The sequence below is a fragment of the Narcine bancroftii genome, chromosome 4 (genome assembly GCF_036971445.1).
Source record: "Narcine bancroftii isolate sNarBan1 chromosome 4, sNarBan1.hap1, whole genome shotgun sequence".
NCBI classification, from domain to species: domain Eukaryota; kingdom Metazoa; phylum Chordata; class Chondrichthyes; order Torpediniformes; family Narcinidae; genus Narcine; species Narcine bancroftii.
In genome coordinates, this window is record NC_091472.1 from 280,046,464 (window position 1) to 280,066,061 (window position 19,598).

Genomic DNA, 19,598 nt, shown 5'->3' on the forward strand with positions numbered 1-19,598 from the left:
ATTCTCTGAGAGAAGACTATTTTTTCCCCCCTCATCTCAGTCCTAAAAAAATTCCCCCTCATCCTTAAAATAAATAACAAAAGCAAAAGTTGCGTTTATTTCACAAATCTTGCTATTTTACAAAAGTAACGCAAATATGCTCTCAAGCTTTGACTTTAACAGGGATAGATTGTATACTTTAACCAATTGCCCAACGTCACACCACTTTCACAGGGCAAAACCTGAATTTGATTGGACAATCCACAAAAAAAGGATAAGGAAAAATCCTTTATTTTTAAAAACTGAAATATAGGTGAGCTTGACTGCTCAAAGTGCTCTTTGCACAAGAGCAGTGGAACAAAGGGTTCTCATCCAAAGAAAAAAGTCCATAATTTAAATGTGCATATGCAGGTAAATCCCATGCAGATGTCCTATGGAAAGCTATTAATCTGTCTTAACTATTGGAAGGATTAAAAAAAAACTGATTGACAGTAGAACGACATAGACACTAAATCAATTCCTTTTCTGAAAGTGTTCAGGGAGATATGAACGTTCCATTCAGGCAAGACTGGACCGCGACAGGAGCAACCATCTTCCTAACAAAGTAACTTGGCAAACTTTAATTTCACACGGACGTGATCAAGCTGGAAAGAGGTGCATCACTGGCCAGTCTGTGCACTGCATAACAATGAAAAGCACCCTCACCTTCCCTCTTTGGGTTATGCTGGAGTCTGGTGGAAAAATTCTTTTCTCACCGTGGAGAGTTGAGCACAGATTTCATTTTGGGGGGGGGGGGGGGGGTGAAAAAAAATCACAGCTTCACAAATCAAAATGCCCACGAATCCGAAGGGATCCCCGATTTAGCCCAACGGCGCTTTTACAAGTCAGGAGTTGCTGCCACGCAGAGGGGTTTGAAGAACAAAACCCCGATGAAACATTTCAGCGGAATCGGAGCAGCTGACGTGTCGGCTCCCGGCCCTGCTCCGATTCCGAGGCAGGCTTCAATCCGCTAGGCCTCAGGCCACCTGCCTGCCCGGGCCCCTTCCATACCTGTAATGAACACGATAAACACCGCGTGGTTCTGCTTCGCGAGCCCAATGGCAGCGGGAATGGTGCCTTCGAACCAGCGCATCGTCCTCACACTTTTCACCGTCCCTTCCCGTAAGAAACCAACCACCACCGGATATTTTTTTCTCCCCCCCCCCGCCCCCTCCAGTCCCTTTCGCCGTTGACAAGAGCAGTGACGCGCTGCTGATTTCACACCAGTCAGGCGGCCTTCGGGGCCGTCAATCACCCGAGGAAGGAGCCAACGTGCCCGCCCGTCAGCACAGAGGAGGGCGGTGTCCGCGTCTGCCCCGCCCATCGGCAGATAGAGGCGGGGCCACGCACGTTCGTCATCAATCGGAGGCGGGACCAGCGTCTGCCCAGAGGCCAAGTCCGAACATCCGGAAGCTAAAAATAAATTCGAGCTTCTTGAGGATATGGAGCCCAAAAACTCTGGCCTGAAATCCGGACCACCCAAGAATCCGGATTTCTCAAACTGAGCTGAAATGCAAGATTCGCGATTTAATTTAACTGTCGTATTACATGAAATTTCTTTTTGCCTGTTGCAAGACAGACGGTTTCGCCACGGGGTGGGGTTGGGCGGGGGGGGGAGAGACAGACAGACTGACCACCAGGCTTTTGCCTGGTGCATGACGTAATGTCACAGATGCCCTGCTTGAGAAGACACAAGATTGTTGGAAAACTCAGAAGGTCGCACAGTGTCCACCAATATTTCGGGCCTGAGTCCTTCAAGTTAAAAAGCAGGCAGGCACATTCTTTAAAATTCAGGGGAAAAGGGAAGACTGGGCAAGGGGAACAGAACAGACAAAAAGGAAAAGTTCTCCAATGGAGAGAACTGGATGACCCCTGCAAAATCACAAGATCACTTGGAAGGACAAATGGCAGTGAGGGAGGACACGTTGACGCAAATGGAGCACCTCCTGCATTCATGGGTTGGTGCCAAGGGGGCGGGGCAATTGATGGTGAGGAGTGGAGGAAGGAGACATGGAGGATCTGTTCTTTGTGGAAGGTGGACAGGGGAGAAGGGAAAAGGAGACTGGTGGTGGGATCACTTTGGAGGTGGCAAAATGGCAGAGAATGTTGGATGGGGAGGCTAGTGGTCGAGTTGGTAAGAACCAGGGGAATCCTGTCCTTGTTGCACGTGGGGGCAGGGGGGCCAGAGCAGGTGCAGATAATGGAGGATATGAGGGTGAGGGTCAGACTGATTGTGGTGGAGGGGAAGGCACGTTTTTGGAAGGAGGAGGGCATCTCGGACAATCTGTCCTGGGAGCAGATGCGATGGAGGTGGAGGAACTGAGAGAAAGGAATGGAATCATTACAGGAGACAGGGTGTGAAGAGTTGCACTTAGCTTTTGGAGTTGGGTATTGTGAGAATGAAAAACTTGGAGGCTGCTTTCCAAACTTTACTCCTTAATTGTTCAGTTAGTTAGACTTCAAAAGAAAGGTGCATTCTAAATTCTTAAGAGGAGCGGAGAAGAATAATTAAGAATAACTTTGTAATATTACATTCTTCCCTCCTAAAAAAAAACACTAGCAGTAACAAGCAACACTGTACCAAAACCTCCCATATATCGATTGGGAGGTTTTGGTACACGACCAGATCTCCTTAGTTCTTGTGGAGCTACTGTTTAATCATGCGCCACACGACGGCATGTCATATCTTCCTCCTCCAGTAATAGTACCACCAGAGATGCAGGAGCATTTGGTTTACAGCCTGGTGGTAAGTTTGGATAAAGGGGATGGCTCTTATTTTTGCTGTTTTCAATGCACAGTCATGATCAGCACCATTCACAGTTGGCTCAGACAAGGGTCCTCCATATTCAAATTTCACACTCAGATGCTGACACTGCAAATCCTGGCTAAATATTGTCAGAATCTAGGTCCTTCAATACACTGTCATGTGGCAGCATATGGCTGGCTATTAAGATTGAGCTAGTCTTATAAATGACCACATATCCTTGGGAACTTGTGTTTAAAGTTTTCTGAGCCAAAGTAATGTCTTTACTGGATAGGTGAACCTTTAGTTTTAGTTCCGCATGGTTTTCTCACTAATGTAACTATCAGTGCTGCGTGAATCCAACAGAGCATTTAACCTTTCACCATTCACAGTCACAAAGGTTGTGGCTTGAGCAAGTCCTTGTGGCACCTTACCTGAGAATTGACCACTGTTGCTCCTGAGCTTGGTGAGGCCTTGGATTTGTACACCCAGGCATAATGTCCCTTCTTGGCACATTTATAACAAGTAGAGTCGCATGCTGGACAGTTATCCTGTGAATGGTAAGAGAAACCACAGAAGAAACATTTCCATTTTGTATTATAAGTGGCAGCCACAGCTGGTTTTTCAACAGCAACTGCAATATTATCAGGAAACCCTGCAAAAGAATTCTCACGTACCTGAGGTACCTGTGATGGTTCAGGGTTCACTACTGCATCTATATAGGCCGCTGGAGTAGCATATGCATAATTATTACGTTGAACTATGTCTTATGCAGTAGCTTTGCTATAAGCAGTCTGTAAGTCCAATGTTTTGTTTTCTAAGTGACACTGGCGTATTACAGGCGAGGCAATGCCAGCATTGAATGTATCAGGCATTTCCTCGTTTCCACACTGCTCCGCACTATGATCTCGAAAATGAGTTTCTCTTTAACTTTTCCAACTCCTTGAAGAAATCATCCAATGTTTATTTCCAGGCTACCTAGTAGCCAGTAAATGTCTGGCAAAAATCTCAATGGGAGTCTTCACATATAAACTGTCTTACTTAGAGATAGCTGAGTCAACATTTTCACATCCTTCTACGTATTCGAAAACATTGCAACTCACACAGCCTAATAGTGTTCGTTTCTGTTGTTCATGAAAATTGCACCCCAGTGTCACCACTCCTTGGCAGCTGTCGATGAGCTGGGAGTCAATGTAAATACTTTGGTCTCCACACTGTCTCCATGCTTGACAATTGAGTAAATTGTTGTGAGAATGAAAAACTTGGTGGGTGCTTTTCAGGCTTTACTCAATTTAATTGTATAGTTACAGTTAGAATTCAAAAGAAAGGCATGTTCTAAATTCTTAGAGGAGTGGAGAAGAACAATTAAGAATAACTTTGTAATATTACAATGTGTTTGTAGAAAATGTCTTGAGAGTTGGTCTCCTGAGATGGACACAGAGGGATTGAGAATGCAGTGTTGCTTGAGATGGATATGGTCAGGAGAGAACAGCTGAGAAATGATGGGGGTGGGGTGGGGTTGCTCAATGAATGCAGAGGTGGAAGAAAGGAGAAAGAGGGATAGGAAAGGAGAGAGATAAGGGGAGATAAGCTGGAGGAAAGGAGACATTGGAATACGGAACAGGAGACACAGGGAAGGCCCCAACTGAAATAGAAGTCAATGTCAATATCATATGGTTGGTTGGCATCCAATGGAATATGGGGTGTTGTTCCTCCAATTTATGTGCAGTCTCAGTTGAGACCATGGACAGACATGTCAGCATGGGAATGGGGTGCAGAATTGAAATAGGTTGCCATTGGCAGATTCCTGCCATGACAATGGACAGAGTGAAGGCACTCAACAGTGTGAATGTTTGCATCCGGCCTCCCCGACGTAGAGAAGAGGGAAAGGAAAAAGCACAAGTGAATATTAGATAGCTAATTGGCCAAGGTAGCAAACACAGACTAAATTTATTCCTGAAATTTTCTACAGGTCAGCAAGCCTAAAACCAAGAGGAAAGATAGAATGATCTTGTATCATGAAACAATTGAACTTGTAAATCAGAATGTATAAGGACACACCAATAGATATTGTGCACTTGCACTTTTAAAAATTATTTGAAAGGTACCACAAGTAAATAAAATCAGATGAAATGAGGAAAAGGGTAATACCTGTATAACTAGCGATAGATTTGCAGAAAGTGGAGAGGAGGAATATGTGGACCAATTTTGATATTGTGGTCTGAGTTATTTACTTAAAGGTACATATTATATTCTTCTTTGCTGGTAAACCAAAGCTGGGTGCCAATTTGATTCAGATTTATTGTCTGAGTACATAAGTGACATCAAGAACAACCCTGAGATTCTTTTATGCGGACGAGGCAGAATGACCACTTATTGGTAATGTAAAAAAAATTGTACACAGGGCATACAAATAACAAATGTAAACAAATTGATTGCAATACAGAGAGAATTTTTAAATAATCAATAAAGCATATAAATAGGAGTCCTTAAATGAGTCCCTAATTGAGTTTGATGTTGAGGAGTCTGATGGTGGAGGGGTAGCAGCTGTTCCTGAACCTAGTGGTAAGTCTTGTGGCACCTATACCTCTTTCCTGATGAGTTATGAGATTTCAGGAAACCTTCTGAGGGACATAAACAAGTTAAGTTAATGGCAAACAGGAGAAAGAAAATAACTGCAGATACAGATGGATAGACTGTCTTTAAAAAGATCTTGATCCTCAAGACTACGTGAGAAGGGCAGAATTAGGCTATTTTCCCATCCAGTCTGTTTTGCCATTCAAATTATGCTTAATGTAGTCTTCCTTCCAACTCCATTTTGCTGCCTTCTCCCATAACCTTAGATACCTATCAACATAAACTTTAAATTTGCCCAATGGCTGCCTCCACAGCTGACTGAGGCAGAAAAATTCATGTTCACACCCTCCAGATGAAGAAATTTCTCATCTGATTGGTTGACCCTTTATTCTGAAGCTGTGCCCTATGGTTCTGGACTCTCCCACAACTGGAAACATTTTCTCCCTATCCAGTCTATTTCGCCCTTCATACATTTGGTCTATTTTTTTGATTTACCCTTCATCCTTCTAAACTCTACTGAGTGCAGGCCCAAAGTCATCAAATGCTCCTCATACACAAACTCTCTCATCCCCTGGATCATGTTCATAAACCTCCTCTGGACCAGTTCCAATGCTAGCACATACTTCCTTAGATATGCGACCCAAACTCCAAATAATACTCTGAAGGTGGTCTGACAAACACCTTAGAAAGCCTCAGCATTAAACCTTTGCTTTTATATTTTGATCCTTAAAATTAATCTAAACATTGCATTTGCCTTCTTAACAACTTAACTTGCAAGTTCATATTCAAAGAATGCTGCTCGAGGACTTCCAAGTATTTTTGGATTTCCACTTTCATTGAGAAAATAGTCTACACCTTTATTGCTTCTACCAAAGTACACGTCCATACACCTCCCTGTGCTGTATTCAATCTGTCACTTTGCCCATTCTCCCAACCGATCCAAGTCCCTTTGCACACTCCATGCTTCGTGAACACAACCTGTCCCTCCATTTTTCTATCATTTACACATTGACTGATCATTCTCTCCATGAATGATGCTTGACCTGCAGAAGTCCTCTAACTCGTTTGCTGAGTGAATGGCAAATGAAAACCAGATGGAATATAATGTGTTGAAGATTTGGTCAAATTTAAATACAGGAGTTTCCTTGTCTAGAAATGTTATACAGATACTCCTCAACTTGCGTCCATGTTCTGTTCTGACCGACTGGCTGTTTCTCGAAATGGACATGACAGAAATGCACTGTATCCGTGTTATCGTTCAAATACAACATGGCAGCACCCAAGGCCAGCTCTCATGATAGGTTGGCCACTGCTGCCAACTTCTTGCGAGACGTGTTATTTTCCATAGATAGGCCTGACTTTCACCCGTAAACGTGTAATTTTTATATTTTTTCTTTATTTAAAAAAATGCTTGGCCATAAGTTGCAAAGGTGATTAGTCGGGGAATACCTGTATTTATGGAACTGATGTTTCCTCAGATAACCACAACAAAGAAAACGAAAAGAAAGCAATTGAAGTGCAAGGACTCTCCAGTTTACAGAGAAGTAAAATACAAAAGTCTGCAGACACCGTGATTAAACTAAAAAACACAACGTTGAAGAAGTCTTACGAGGCAAGGTTAGCAGAGCTGGGACTTTTTTCTTTGGAGCGCAGAAGGATGAGAGGAGACTTAATAGAAGTCTACAAGATTATGAGTGGCTCAGATAGGGTGGACAGCCATAACCTGTTTCGTAGGGCAGGAATAGCAAACAGCAGAGGAAATATGTATAAAGTGAAGGGATGGAAGTTTAGGGGAGACTTCAGGGGTAAGTTTTTTTTTATATAAACCCAGAGAGTTGTGGTGCCTGGAATGCCTTGCCAGGGATGGTGGAGGAGGCTGAAACAATAGGATCACAAGAGACTTTTGGATGGGCACATGGATGGAAGAAAGATAGAGGGTTACGGCGTAGGGAGGCTTTCATACTTTTTTTAAAAAAGGAATACATGAATTGGCACAACATCAAGGTCTGAAGGGCCTGTACTGTGCTGCCATATTCTATGTTCTACATGCTAAACTCAGCAGGTCAAACAGTGTAAAAAATACAAAACCAACATTTCAGGGTTAAGCCCTTCATTCAGGTCAGCCAAAATATATGTAATTTTGTCTTAACTTAATGAAGGGCTCAAGTCTGAAATGTTGGTTTTGCAACTTTATCTTTGCTACATTAAGAAGTATATAGTTTGAACTGTTTTTACTCCAGTTTACCAACCTGACATGGAAACACAACTATACACAAGTTCTCCCATAGCACTTTAAAGAATTTTGAAAAATAAGTTGGTTACAGAAATACAAGCATCTTTTGGAGTTATGGAATAGAGAAAGCAGCTAATTAATTTAAAAGACAATTGATATTCAAAAATAAAAAAAATCTTCACATGTAAACTCCCAGCAGTATCTAACAAGTATCAGTGTCTTTAAGATTGCAGGCTGCTGGATCACAGCGGGAGACCATTTAAAATATTTGCTTTGGAAACTGATAAGGAAACCCTTCGATTAAGACTTGCAAAATACTAACCAAACAAAGCAACATCCATGATACTTTAAGACAATTAAAACTAGCCATTGGATGTGGGACAGCCTGATTCTGCAGCATCAATGCAGAGGAACATGATACTGTACATACATGTTCTTCTTGTTTCAACCTCATTGAAAAACTTACTTTTATACAAGTCAGGAACAATGTTGAGGAAACTTCTCAGGAAAATAACTCTTACTCTGCTATTATTTGATCTTACACTGAACTTTGTTGGAAAAGTGAGAAAAGAGTGGGATTGTAATATTAAGTTAAATTATGAAGCAACTGAAAGCTTAGGTTCAAAATCAATCTCAACATACAAACCATGTGGTGAGAATGAACTTCTGAGTACTAAATTAGAAATAGGAAAATAAACCATTGTTTAATATGGCAAACACAGTGTTTGTATCCAGGGAAGGACTGACCAAGTCAAAAGTGTGGACATTGGATAGAATGCAGAGCATTGTTGTACCTCATTTGTGGACCCAGGAAGATGTTTTGAGAGTTTGCAATGGCAGAGAAGGAGGAATGAGTTGAAGTGCTATAGACTTAAAAGGCCATTCAGAAAATTGAAAGGGAAAGGAGAAACAAGACAGGAACTAACAGTATAATGAGCAAATTGCTGGAGGAACTCAGCAGGTCAGATATCATCCATGGATAGAAATGGCCATTTCAATGGACATCTTGATAAAGAATTCAGAGCTAAAATGTTGACCAACCATTTTTACCCATGGATACTGTCTGACTGACTTCAAGTAGTTCTTTGCTCAGTATTCCACCATCTGCAGGTTTTGTGTTCCTCTACTAACAGTGTAATGTTGCAATTGAGTCTCTCAGGGCCAGCAGGTTTGGTGGTTGTCAATCAAAGCCACAGGTAATGGGCAAGGTACCAAATGAGTATTTGTGAGCTATACTTATTGTGGTGAAAGACACAAATGCTAAGGAACCTAATGAAGTAGTGTTGTCTTGAAGAGAGCCCACATTATAAAAGAGCTGATGCTGCCTCTCTTAAATCACAAAGGTAGATAAATTCCTGAGGCCTGATCAAGAACATTATGGGAAGCTAGGAAAGAATTTGTGGAGGTCCTAGAAGGGGTATTTGCTGAGTAATTAAGAAAAAAGTCTGCAATCACAGAAAAAAACACCTGGAACTTTAATCATGTCTCCGTTCATAAGATGAACTGAAAAAAGATTGAAGGGATTTTAGTAGTTTTGGATGAATTGAATATGATGGTGAGAGACAGCAACTCACCTATGGACCACTGTGATAAGGTTACTTTGCATTTTTGGAGCCCCTTGAGCATGTATCCAATGAAATACACAAAGGAGAACTATATTTGAGTTACTGGACAAAGTTGGGGCAATGAGCTTGACTGTACATTTGAAAGATTCAGTTTTCACTTAACCTTGATGATGGCCTACTAAGGTCTCTGCTCAAAGTTTATTGTCCCCCTTTCTTGTGAAGTAGTCAAGTTTAATTGGTTTCTTCTGTTCTTCGCTCCTACGGACTACAATGATTTCATTCCGCAGCCCCCTTAAACGTGCTGTGGCCCCATTTAGAATAGGCGGTGTAGAGGGAATAGAGCACGGGACTAAACATTCATCCTTGAGTTGCTCCCCTGTTATATTGCCGAACTATTCTGATTGGGATCGACAATGAGGAAACTGTGGATGGATTTGCAAAGGTAAAAAAGTAAAAGGTAAAGGATCCATTATTGCCACATAATACTACATTTAGAATGTAACAAACATGAAATTCTTTAACTTTGTCAACTGTAAAGAAGACAGTGAGTCACCATAGAAATGAGGTACAGTAAGGAAAAAATTCCGCCCCCTGGTTTACAAGACCACTTAGCTATCGAAGACTCCCACTGAGCTATCGGAGCTATTGGAACAAAGTCAAAAATCCTCGACCTCTAATATTAGTCTTGCTGGTATGATTGCTTTGACGCAGAGTTGTTATCATTGCACACTCTGAAATAGGTATTCTTGATGTCCAGTTGATTGGGCCTCTGAGATGGCATCCACTGTAGACCCACTGTGAAGAGAGGCAAACTGAAGTGTCACTGTCCAGTAGTCACTATGGCAAGTCACTTGGCTCTTCTTAGGCACATGGTTCTGAACCAGGTGTAGACTTCGATCTGCAGCAGCAAGTTGAAAGTGTCTGCAAAATCTACAGCCAGTTGATCTGCTTAGGGTTTAAGATTGTGGCCAGGTGCACTGTCTGGCCCAGAAAATTTCCAAAGATAGTTTTTGCTAGTTCTTTTCACATCAGCCTTCAAAACTGAGCACAGATTTACCAAGGGCTCTGGAGGCTCTTGAGTGTGTATCATTGTATTCCCTTTCAAAGCAAACAGATAAGGCATTGGAACATATGGAAGAGATGTTTCCCAGTTAACGATACTAACTTTCACTTTGTAGGATGTGCTGGAGTATCAGCCCTGAGTGTCTGAATGTCTATCTTAATCCAGAATTATCCTTTTTGCATTGGTCGTTACCTTCCAGAGGTTATACCTAGATTTTTTGTATATCATTGAATCACCTGACGTGAACACCACAGATTTCGTCTTCAAAAGATTGCAGAACATTTGGTTCATCTGTGGGTTGTGGTTATAGAACACTTGGCTAGTTGCTGTAGGTATACTAATATGTACAATTTTGTCTTTACTCCAATATTAAAGTGCATGAAAGTGAACAGTGTAGGCCAATACTTTATTTGGAAAAAAAAAAGAAAAAATCCATTAAGCCAGAAAAAGGAAAAGTGGCTCAACCGTGGAGGAAAAATGATAAAGAGTATTTAAAGTAAAAGGGTTGTAAAGTTGCCAAAAAAAAAGATTCCTTTTTAAATATCTGTTGAAGCACATGGTCTGTTTTATTTCTCACCCGTTTACTTTCATATTCTATTTAGTTTCCTGGTTGTCCTTTGTGAAATTTCAGAACACTAAATATTCAGTCTTCCTGTTATTTTTGGCATTTGTAACCCTCTCATTCAATACAATCTTTAATTTCTTCTGTAATCCATGTTTGGCCTGATGGATTCTTGCTGCAGAGGGAGGAAAGCATGATTGATTCATTTTGTACTGAGAATTTTTTTTTCCACTGAAAGGACAGCGAATCTTCAGAATTCTCTACCTGGGTGCTCTTGGGGTTCAATTATTGAATGCAATTAGAACAGAAGTTGATGAATATCTGAATATTAAAGGGTCAAGGGAAGTAGAGAAAGGGCTGAAAAAGCATGGTGAGGAAGATGATGAACAACTTTGTGGACGTGCAGAGAATGCTTAGGAGTAGAATGGCCGAATGTTCCACCTTGAGAACCTGGATTTTTTAAAAACTTAGTTACTGAACACACAAACTTTCTTTCAGTGGTTTGGGATTTCAGCTGAAGTTTTTAGTCTTGGTGATACAATCACAATGAGTATCCATGGATTTCTTAAGGATTAGGTTTCTCAGATCTGAGAGCATAATTGAAACCATATGCTTAGCACTGTCCAATCAGGAAGAAATTTGGCATACTAAATATAGATGCATAACTAGGTCATTTTTTTTCAATCTTAGCTTCTCATGCAATTCCAACAAAATTAAAAAGTTTAGTTGGTGAAATAATAGAAGCACGGCATTCCACCTCATTTTTAGCAAATTGTCAATGACCATGTACACCAATATTAATTTTCTTCTCTAAAATACGGCTTCATGCCATATCCTTTCTAACCAAAATGATCTGAGATTATCTTAATAATCTATCTATTACATTCTTACATTTAATTTTTTTAATGAAAAATTTAGATATATAGCACAGTAACTGGCCCTTTTGGCCCATGATCCTGTGCTGCCCAAGTACACCTGACAACCCTGGTTCTTTTCTTTTGAAAGGTAAAAGGAAACTGGAGCTCTGGACGAAACCCATGCAGACACAGGGAGAATGTGTAAACTCCTTACAGACAACACCAGATTTGAACCTCAGCCACTGGCGCTCTAACAATGTTGTGCCCAATCACTCTGCTAACCATGCCGGCCTATTATAATTTCAAATCACCTCAAAACATTTTCAAGGCTCATAATTGAAAACCAGTGTAAAAATGATGACTTAGAGATGCATTGAAAGTTAAGATTTTTCCCTTTTATTCAACAATTTGAAAACCTTCATTTTCATTCCCAGCCACAGCATTTCAAATCTATTTGAAACTAATGATATTTCATTAGTAGAATATTTTCCAATGTTGCTGCCTCCTTATTCTGAAATATGTCAATATTGGAAAACAATCGGATGCCATTGCAATTTTTTTATTGAATATGTAGGAATTAAATAATTTAATGTTAAAAAAATAATAAATGAGAGGCATAGGGAGACCATCAGTTTTTTTTTACCCTAAATACCAGAGGGTACAAATTGAAGGTGAAAGTTTGAAGGCGATGCCCAAACAATTTTTTAAAATTATGCACAGGAGAGGTGGTGGAAGCAGATACGATAGCAATGTCTGACAGACAGGCATGGGCAAGGGACAGAGAGAAATGGACCATGCACAAATAGATGGGAGTGTTTAGACTGGCATCCTGATTGCTTAAACGTTGTGGCCTGAAGTACTGGTTCCTGCGCTCCAAGACTGTCTACAATACCACCCACTGTTCTGAACTATAAATGGAAATAACCTTTTATGGACAAAGAGAGATACATGAAAAAATATCCATCAACATCAACAATTTGTTTACATCAATCATCCAGTAATCCATTTTCTCTACATAGTATCAATTCACTTACATACAATTGGGGCAATTTGCAGTGTCCAATTAACCTACTGACTCACCAATATTTGGGGTGTGGGATGAATTCAGAGGACCTGGAGGAAAGTCATACAGATCCATGAAAGTTCCACATAGGAAGCACCCAATGCCAGCATTGAACCAGAATTTCTTGCACTGTGAAGTACAAGCTTTATTAGCTGTACCACTTGGTACTGCTGGCATTAAACAATTTTACTGGATGTAATTCCTTTTTAAGCTTTGCTTCATAACTCAACTTCAGAAAAAAAAGAGAAAATCATATTATCACTGCACTGAAAATGCAAGGAACGTCATCTTATTAAATGTACAACTGGTTGTATTCAATCTAAGCATACAATAGAGGATGTCCAAATAATTAATAGCAATAATTGTAGCAGTTTCATAAAAAAAGACTTTAGACTTATCAACAAATTATTGATAAAATTACAAATCAGATCAGCTCATTCTTGAAAAGTACAATGACTAAAAATGAAAAGAATGTTATTCTATTCTAATGTCTAGTGTTTACAAATGGCCAGTCACTGCATGAAAATAACCTAGTAGTAGTTTGACAAAGTAGAAAATGGCAAGAAGGAAGGTTCAAAAAAAGTTAAAAAAAAAAATCAAACATTAGCATGGCAGCATTTGGAACTGGGTCGATGTTGTCATCAGACTTGACGCATTTCAATTTTCCTATGTCCACACAGATCCATCCACTTGGCCCTGCAACACCAGGACGCAAAGAACATCAATGTCAGATGTCTGTTCAAAGACCACAGTTCCCTCTTGAGTACCTTGCTAAACTGTCCCCAAACTTCAGGACCCTCTATGCAACTGGATACTTGATTTCCCATCCAACAGACTGCAATCAGTAAACATTGGTGCTTCTCAAGGATACGTACTCAGTCCCTGACTACAATTTCTCCACATCGACGACTGTACAGCCAAATACCATTCCAATCCATCTTCAAATTCGTTGACAAAACAAAAGTAGCTGGCTTGGTATCAAATAACAAGATAGAAATCAGGAAAGAGATTCAAAAGCCCCTTTCACACTTGCAAGTGATCCCAGGAATTAACTGCCAATCAGCCATTAAAGTGTCTAGTGTGAAAGCAAAATCAGATCAACGCCAGTAACAAATGATGTCATCTCATGCTGGGGATTGATGGCCTCAATACCTAGTACAATCCCTGGCATCTGCAATCATGCAAGTGTGAAATGGGTCACTGCATTGTGGGATTGAAATGATCCAAGTTTTTTCGTGAGGGCAGGAACTTGAAGGAAGAAAACATTAAAATGAAAGTATAATCTTTGCTGTGGGAAGGTCACAGAGGGAAAGGGAAAGAGAGGAAATAAATAGCAATAGCAGACAATTTTTCAAATGTGGGAAAGTTGGTAGCACTATAGCGCACCATTTATAAAGACCATGGGAAAAAGCAATAGTGGACCCGACTTCCCAGAATGCTGTGCAGCAGAGAAACCCCTCCATGAATGCCCTGTGCATACAACCCTTTCTCTGTCGCATGGCATTCTGGGAGGTCAAGCCTGCCATCGTTTTCTTTCCCTATTGTATTTATAAATTGTATGCAATAGTGGTATCAACTTTTCCACGCTGTATAAATTGTGCACTATAGCGCTACAAACTTACTGACGCTGCATAAATTGTGTGCTAAAGCACTATTAACTTTCCCACCCTGTTTAAAAATTGTCTGCTATTGCTATTTATTGCAAGCACTTGCCCACAGTCCCTTAGGTCGGCACAACAGCAGGGGCTGAAGGGCTCATATTGTGCTGTACATAAAGCTTAATTATGTGAATAATTAGGCATGATTAATTTTGTTCAAATATAAGATCATAATGATACATTGATCAGGATTTCAGGCAGGTCCACCATCATTCAATGCATCATGACATCACCAGTAGAAGGTAGAACAGTCCTAACCCCAGGGATGGCTCCTTGCAAGCGTGAACATGTGCAGTGTCCCAGGTAAGAGTGGTCAAGAATGAAAAGCTAAACCCTCATTCCTATCCCGGGACATTGAATGGTCAATTTAGTGAGAGGCACGTATGAAAGGGGCTAAAGTTTAGCACCATGGTATCAAAATAACAAACATACTCTCAACATCAATTAGATAAAGGAGATATACAGTAATTGACTCGAGAAAAGGGGGCAAAGATCACACTCCTGTCCACATCACTGGAGCTGTTGCTTCAAATGCTTGGGGGTAAACATCTCCGAGGACCTAAACTGGTCCAAGCACACTGGCACAACCGTCAAAAATCTACATCTACATATGCGTCTAAGCATAATTTCTGGATGTATGGAGCTGCTTTGCTCAAAATCTGAAGAAACCATCAAGGGTAGTGAATGCAACTCAAAACGTCATGTAAACGTCCTTCCCCTAGTGCTCTCCATCGACATTCCTATGGCCTGGGAAAGGCCACCAACATTCTGAATGATCCACCACACTCTGAGCATACTCGCTTCTCCCATCAGGAAGAAGTCTCAAGGATGGGAAAGTGAACAGCAATAGGCTAGGCAATTTCTTCCTCCAGTCATCAGGCTCTGAATGAACCGCACATCTGTGCGATCATGCTGCTCTCGCTTGGAACCTTTTCTTAATTCAACGTGGCTCATGTACTCCATCAATTGTGCTCTTCTACTTTATGTGGCTGTAGGAATGTTAGAGTCAGTCTGACTGCTCGCAGACCTTCTCACTGTACTTAGTAAAATATGATAAGTACATTAACTTTTTCTCCCTACCTGTATCTTCAATTTCTGAAATTTTGCGGAACATTTCCAAATAATTAATTAATGGTAAATTACAAACCTTCTGATATTTTGAGCATAGAGCTAACATTTTCTGTCATTCAATATAGTCAATAACTCTTTGCTCTTCCAGTCACTCTCAACTTGCCCGTTTCTGCTTCAGATGCTATATTTAGCTGTCAGTCAACATAATGGCTCATCCTCATCCATGCTAACCCATGGATAACCATGGTTCTGTACTAGAAATCTGATATTACTAGCCCAAACATGAACAGCATTCTCTTGCCTCCTCCCCTCCATTTCCACTGGATTTCTTCACTATGCCTCTTTAATTCCAAGTTAAACTTCAGACCCATAAACCATCACAAAATGCCTTGGTTTCCAGCTTGACTCACCACTTCCACCCTTCAATATTAAAGGCAAAGGTACTGCCTTCCTCTGATCTTGAATTTGCCGATGTCCTCACTGATTTTCCAGTCTGCACCATACATATTGACCATGTTGTCCCCTAACAAACATGAATTGAACAATGCTGTTCCGTGAAACAGAACTTCACAAACTGAAAAATTCAAGTTATTGGAAGGTCAGCAGCAATGAAGTTCAATTCTCTGTTTCATGTGCCTACCTAGCAAGTTTGTTTCACTGAAGGGTTTCTGCAGCTTGTACCGCTCCTCAATCTCTTGTCGTCAGCCAACATCATCACCTAAAATGAACTAGAAAACCCATTTTGTCACAAGTGTTATTTGTATCATATTATACACATAACTAATATTTTGTTTTTGAGTATACAAATACTCAAAATGAACAAAATAGCTCATTGTTCTAACAACCAATTTCGTTTCATTTGAAGATAAAATTGCATTTACAATTTCAGTTGAAAGACAATTAACAAAAATATAAAGCCTCCAAGCAGACACGTCACTCAAAATGACAAAGTCAGATGACCCAAATAATTTAGAGTTTTTGTGAATTTGTAAACATTTATTTTTTTTTTCCTTGAACTGAAAAAGGGGGAAAATAAACTTGCATCAGCACACATTGTACAGCCTGGCAGGATTTATACACAACCAAGAGAAATTATAGGTTTTGGCAATAAAGCAACAATTCTGTTGATGTCCAGTGATCCTCAACATCAGATGAACTTAAAACACAAACATCTAACAAATGTCCAGCATTTAAAAAAAACCACAAAAATCGCATCTGGAGCTTCATAACGAAAAGAGGAATGTCCACACAAGTAAATAGGAGCCCAATTAGTAGAAAGTTGACCTAAAATTGGGTATTGGGGATTGTTTAAAACTCATTGAATCCAGGCTGCCACACAGCAAAATCTTCAGTCTGCATCCAAAAGGCATTAATTTTCATATTCTTCTTTTTAGATTGCTGGTGAACAGCTGAGAAAGATAGCCAACTTATTCCAACAAGCTACATGGACTTCTCCAAATTAATTTATTTTGTTTCTTTTAAGCAAGCTCACATTACGTTGGCTATGCTGGGGCAGAAACCTGTCAAAGCAAGTAATTATTGGTTGATGGCGTTCATTAAAGTTGCTGTACAATGGAGCTCTGGATTGGACACAAGATTCACAAATATAAAACAAAAGGGCTATAAAATTTGTACTGTGATTCTACAGCATTCTCCATATAAAGACACAGCTTTGTGATATGCTCAGATACTTTGTCGTGACAACGGTGAACATAAATTAGGAAACTCATAGCCTTTTTGGTGGATCACTGGTTTTCTTCAACTGTGAAATTGTAAAATACCATGTTCCAGCAGTCCATATGTCAAGAGAAACCATTGTACATGTCCAATTGAGGGGGCTAAGTGGAAGAAACTGCAAGTCCAGTGCAGTGTAAACTACTGAGAACTAGCCCTTTCCATAATGTGAAAATCGTAGTGCTTCTTGCTTGATCTCAGTTTAAATCTGTTTGAGTGATTTTGTTTCAATAATGCATTCTGAGCAGCCAGTTTTGAAGGAAACATTGCTAAAATTGTGTACATGGATGCCAAGTCACTAGAAGGTTTTGAGTGTTCTGTGTTTGCATTACTATCACCACCACCACAATGTGGCTGAGTATCTCGCAGCCATCGAATCTTAGCACCGGCTTTAAAGAGTTCGCTTAAAAGCTTATCAGCTTCTGTACGACTAATACCCTCTGGCAGGTCAGTCACTTCCAAGACTCTGCTGACAACTGTAAGAAAGCCAAAAGACAAGTAGTTTATACAGACAAAAAAATAAACAAAAGCAACATTTTAATGTTATATTTGTTAATTTTTTTCTTGTACTAAATGAAATATCCAGGGGCAACAGCAACCAGAAGACAATTACAGTATTTCAAATTTAGTTGTCAAGAACACAAATATACTCAGAATTGTTCTAAAATAAAGCTACACCTCACAACCCAAGGTTTGTGCTAACAAGCTTGACATAACAATTGTTGGTTAAAGCTAATTTCCACAATGTTGTTTTCTTCCTTTATATGCAAAGCAAACATTAAATACTTAAATCATAAATCATTACACATAACGTTGGTTGTAGGTTAATTGGTTACACTATAATACCCAAAATGGTAAGTGAGTGGTTTACAAATCAGAGGGAATTGATGGATGTGAGAGAAAATAGAATTCAGGGAAGTAGGGAAAAGGGACTGGTCGAGTCTTTGCTGGCTCTTTGAGCATTCAATGGGCTAAATGGCCTCAAACATTGTAAGAAAATGAAAACAGAAAGGTCGTCCAAGAAGACACTAGAAAGAGTATCACGGTCATCAAAACTTTAATCATATTAGCTATGTTATGACTTTATTGTGGATTTTATCTTAGTTGCAAGATTTCAGTGAATGGCCAGGAAAATTACATTATCCCGACATAAGCTATGATACAGCGCAAGCTTTATGCAAAGATTCTCACAAATTTACTTGTTTTGAAAATGCATATACTGACCAAGAATGACTAATTGTTTCAGTATTTAATAAGAAGAGTGGAAACAATTTGTCATTTTAAATTCTGTGTTCTTCCCTATCACTATACAAGCAAAAAAATTACATATATGTTACAGACAATGTAAATGATTTAAATCTGGCATTCCACATGCAAGTGCAAGAGTTATGAAAAATTTCAAATGCATGGCAGTCATTTAATTTGTCAAATGATAAACATCATTCACATATTTATATTTATTTTTAAATCCCCTCCCACAGGGGTTTTTAATGCTGCAGAGGGAGAAATTAATTTACCCTTTCAGTCAATGACTTTTCATCAAAATACAAAAATTTGATTAAAATGTTTCTTTTGGAGGGATGGGGTCTGTATTGGAGAGATTGGTTGAAGTGTGCAGAAACCAGAGAAATGCTTGCTGCTGGATGAGAGAGAACAAATGACAAAAGGTTGTTGGTCAGAGTGAAAGAAAATACCAAAGGGGTAAGTGAATAACAGAAGTAAGGTCTGAGGAGAGATGTGCACAGAAGATGACAAATTACATGAGCAGAGGAAATCGAACTCAGAAGATCATTGCTCCAACTTAACAACCTTGTGAGAAGGATATAAAAATAGGTCCAATTTACCTATAACATTAGTGGGAAGGGTTAACTAAATTAAGATAAATATATTTCCAAGATTACAAAATTTTTTCAAACATTACTTATTTTAATACCTCAAAAATATTTTCAAACATTACTTATTTCAATACCTCAAAAATATTTTCAAGAATTGAATATGTAAGGAAATTCCTTTGGAAAGGTAAAATGTCAAGAGTTTCTATAGATACGTTAATATGGAAATATGAATTGGGAGGCATACAGCTTCCTAATTTCAAAAATTATTACTGAGAGGTAAAAATGAGATTTCTTACTTTTTTTGAAAGAGAAAAGCCAACACGGGTTAAAATAGAACTGAATAAAATAGAAGAGAGAAAAGCAGAAGAATTTACATATAAATGAGATACAAAAATGATGATTAGTGATAAAGAAACACCACTGTTTAAACATTTGATTAATATTTGGAAAAAAATAAATGATGAAATTGGTGTAAGAGGATGTACATCGCCCAAAATGCCTTTGATTCAAAATTCTCTTGTATCGTTTTCAAAAGATAATCAATTTTTGGATATTTGATTTCATAAGATGTTTATAAAGATTGAAGATTGTTACTTAAGGGATCAATTAATCAATTAAT

The 19,598-nt window shown here is 39.4% G+C and overlaps 2 protein-coding genes and 1 long non-coding RNA gene across 30 annotated transcripts in view; 1 reads left to right on the forward strand and 2 right to left on the reverse strand.

The window, feature by feature from the left end:
* Positions 1-3,292, reverse strand: part of ubxn4 (UBX domain protein 4) — a 64,753-nt gene extending 61,461 nt beyond the window's left edge. The window contains exon 1 of one of the 3 annotated variants that reach the window (XM_069935173.1): positions 3,196-3,292. In XM_069935173.1, the coding sequence (XP_069791274.1) occupies positions 3,196-3,277 (82 nt within the window). In that variant the 5' untranslated portion in view covers positions 3,278-3,292. Of the gene's footprint in view, positions 1-1,029; positions 1,203-3,195 lie in introns of those variants that run through there. The other 2 variants (XM_069935171.1, XM_069935172.1) reach the window with 2 other exon arrangements.
* On the forward strand, positions 911-13,549 carry LOC138762016 (uncharacterized). Of its 2 annotated transcripts, none has more exons than XR_011356711.1 (2): positions 911-1,976; positions 13,362-13,549. It is a non-coding gene; the product is annotated as an uncharacterized lncRNA (long non-coding RNA). The 2 variants fall into 2 exon arrangements; XR_011356712.1 differs by lacking the exon at positions 911-1,976 and adding an exon at positions 9,708-9,827.
* A 2,836-nt stretch (positions 13,550-16,385) lies between these two features.
* LOC138762011 (R3H domain-containing protein 1-like) overlaps positions 16,386-19,598 on the reverse strand; it is a 205,339-nt gene continuing 202,126 nt past the window's right edge. For 24 of the 25 annotated variants that reach the window (XM_069935155.1, XM_069935149.1, XM_069935154.1 and 21 more), the window contains one exon: positions 16,386-17,620. In XM_069935155.1, coding sequence (XP_069791256.1) covers positions 17,286-17,620 — 335 coding nt within the window. In that variant the 3' untranslated portion in view covers positions 16,386-17,285. Of the gene's footprint in view, positions 17,621-19,275; positions 19,316-19,598 lie in introns of those variants that run through there. The other variant, XM_069935165.1, reaches the window with a different exon arrangement.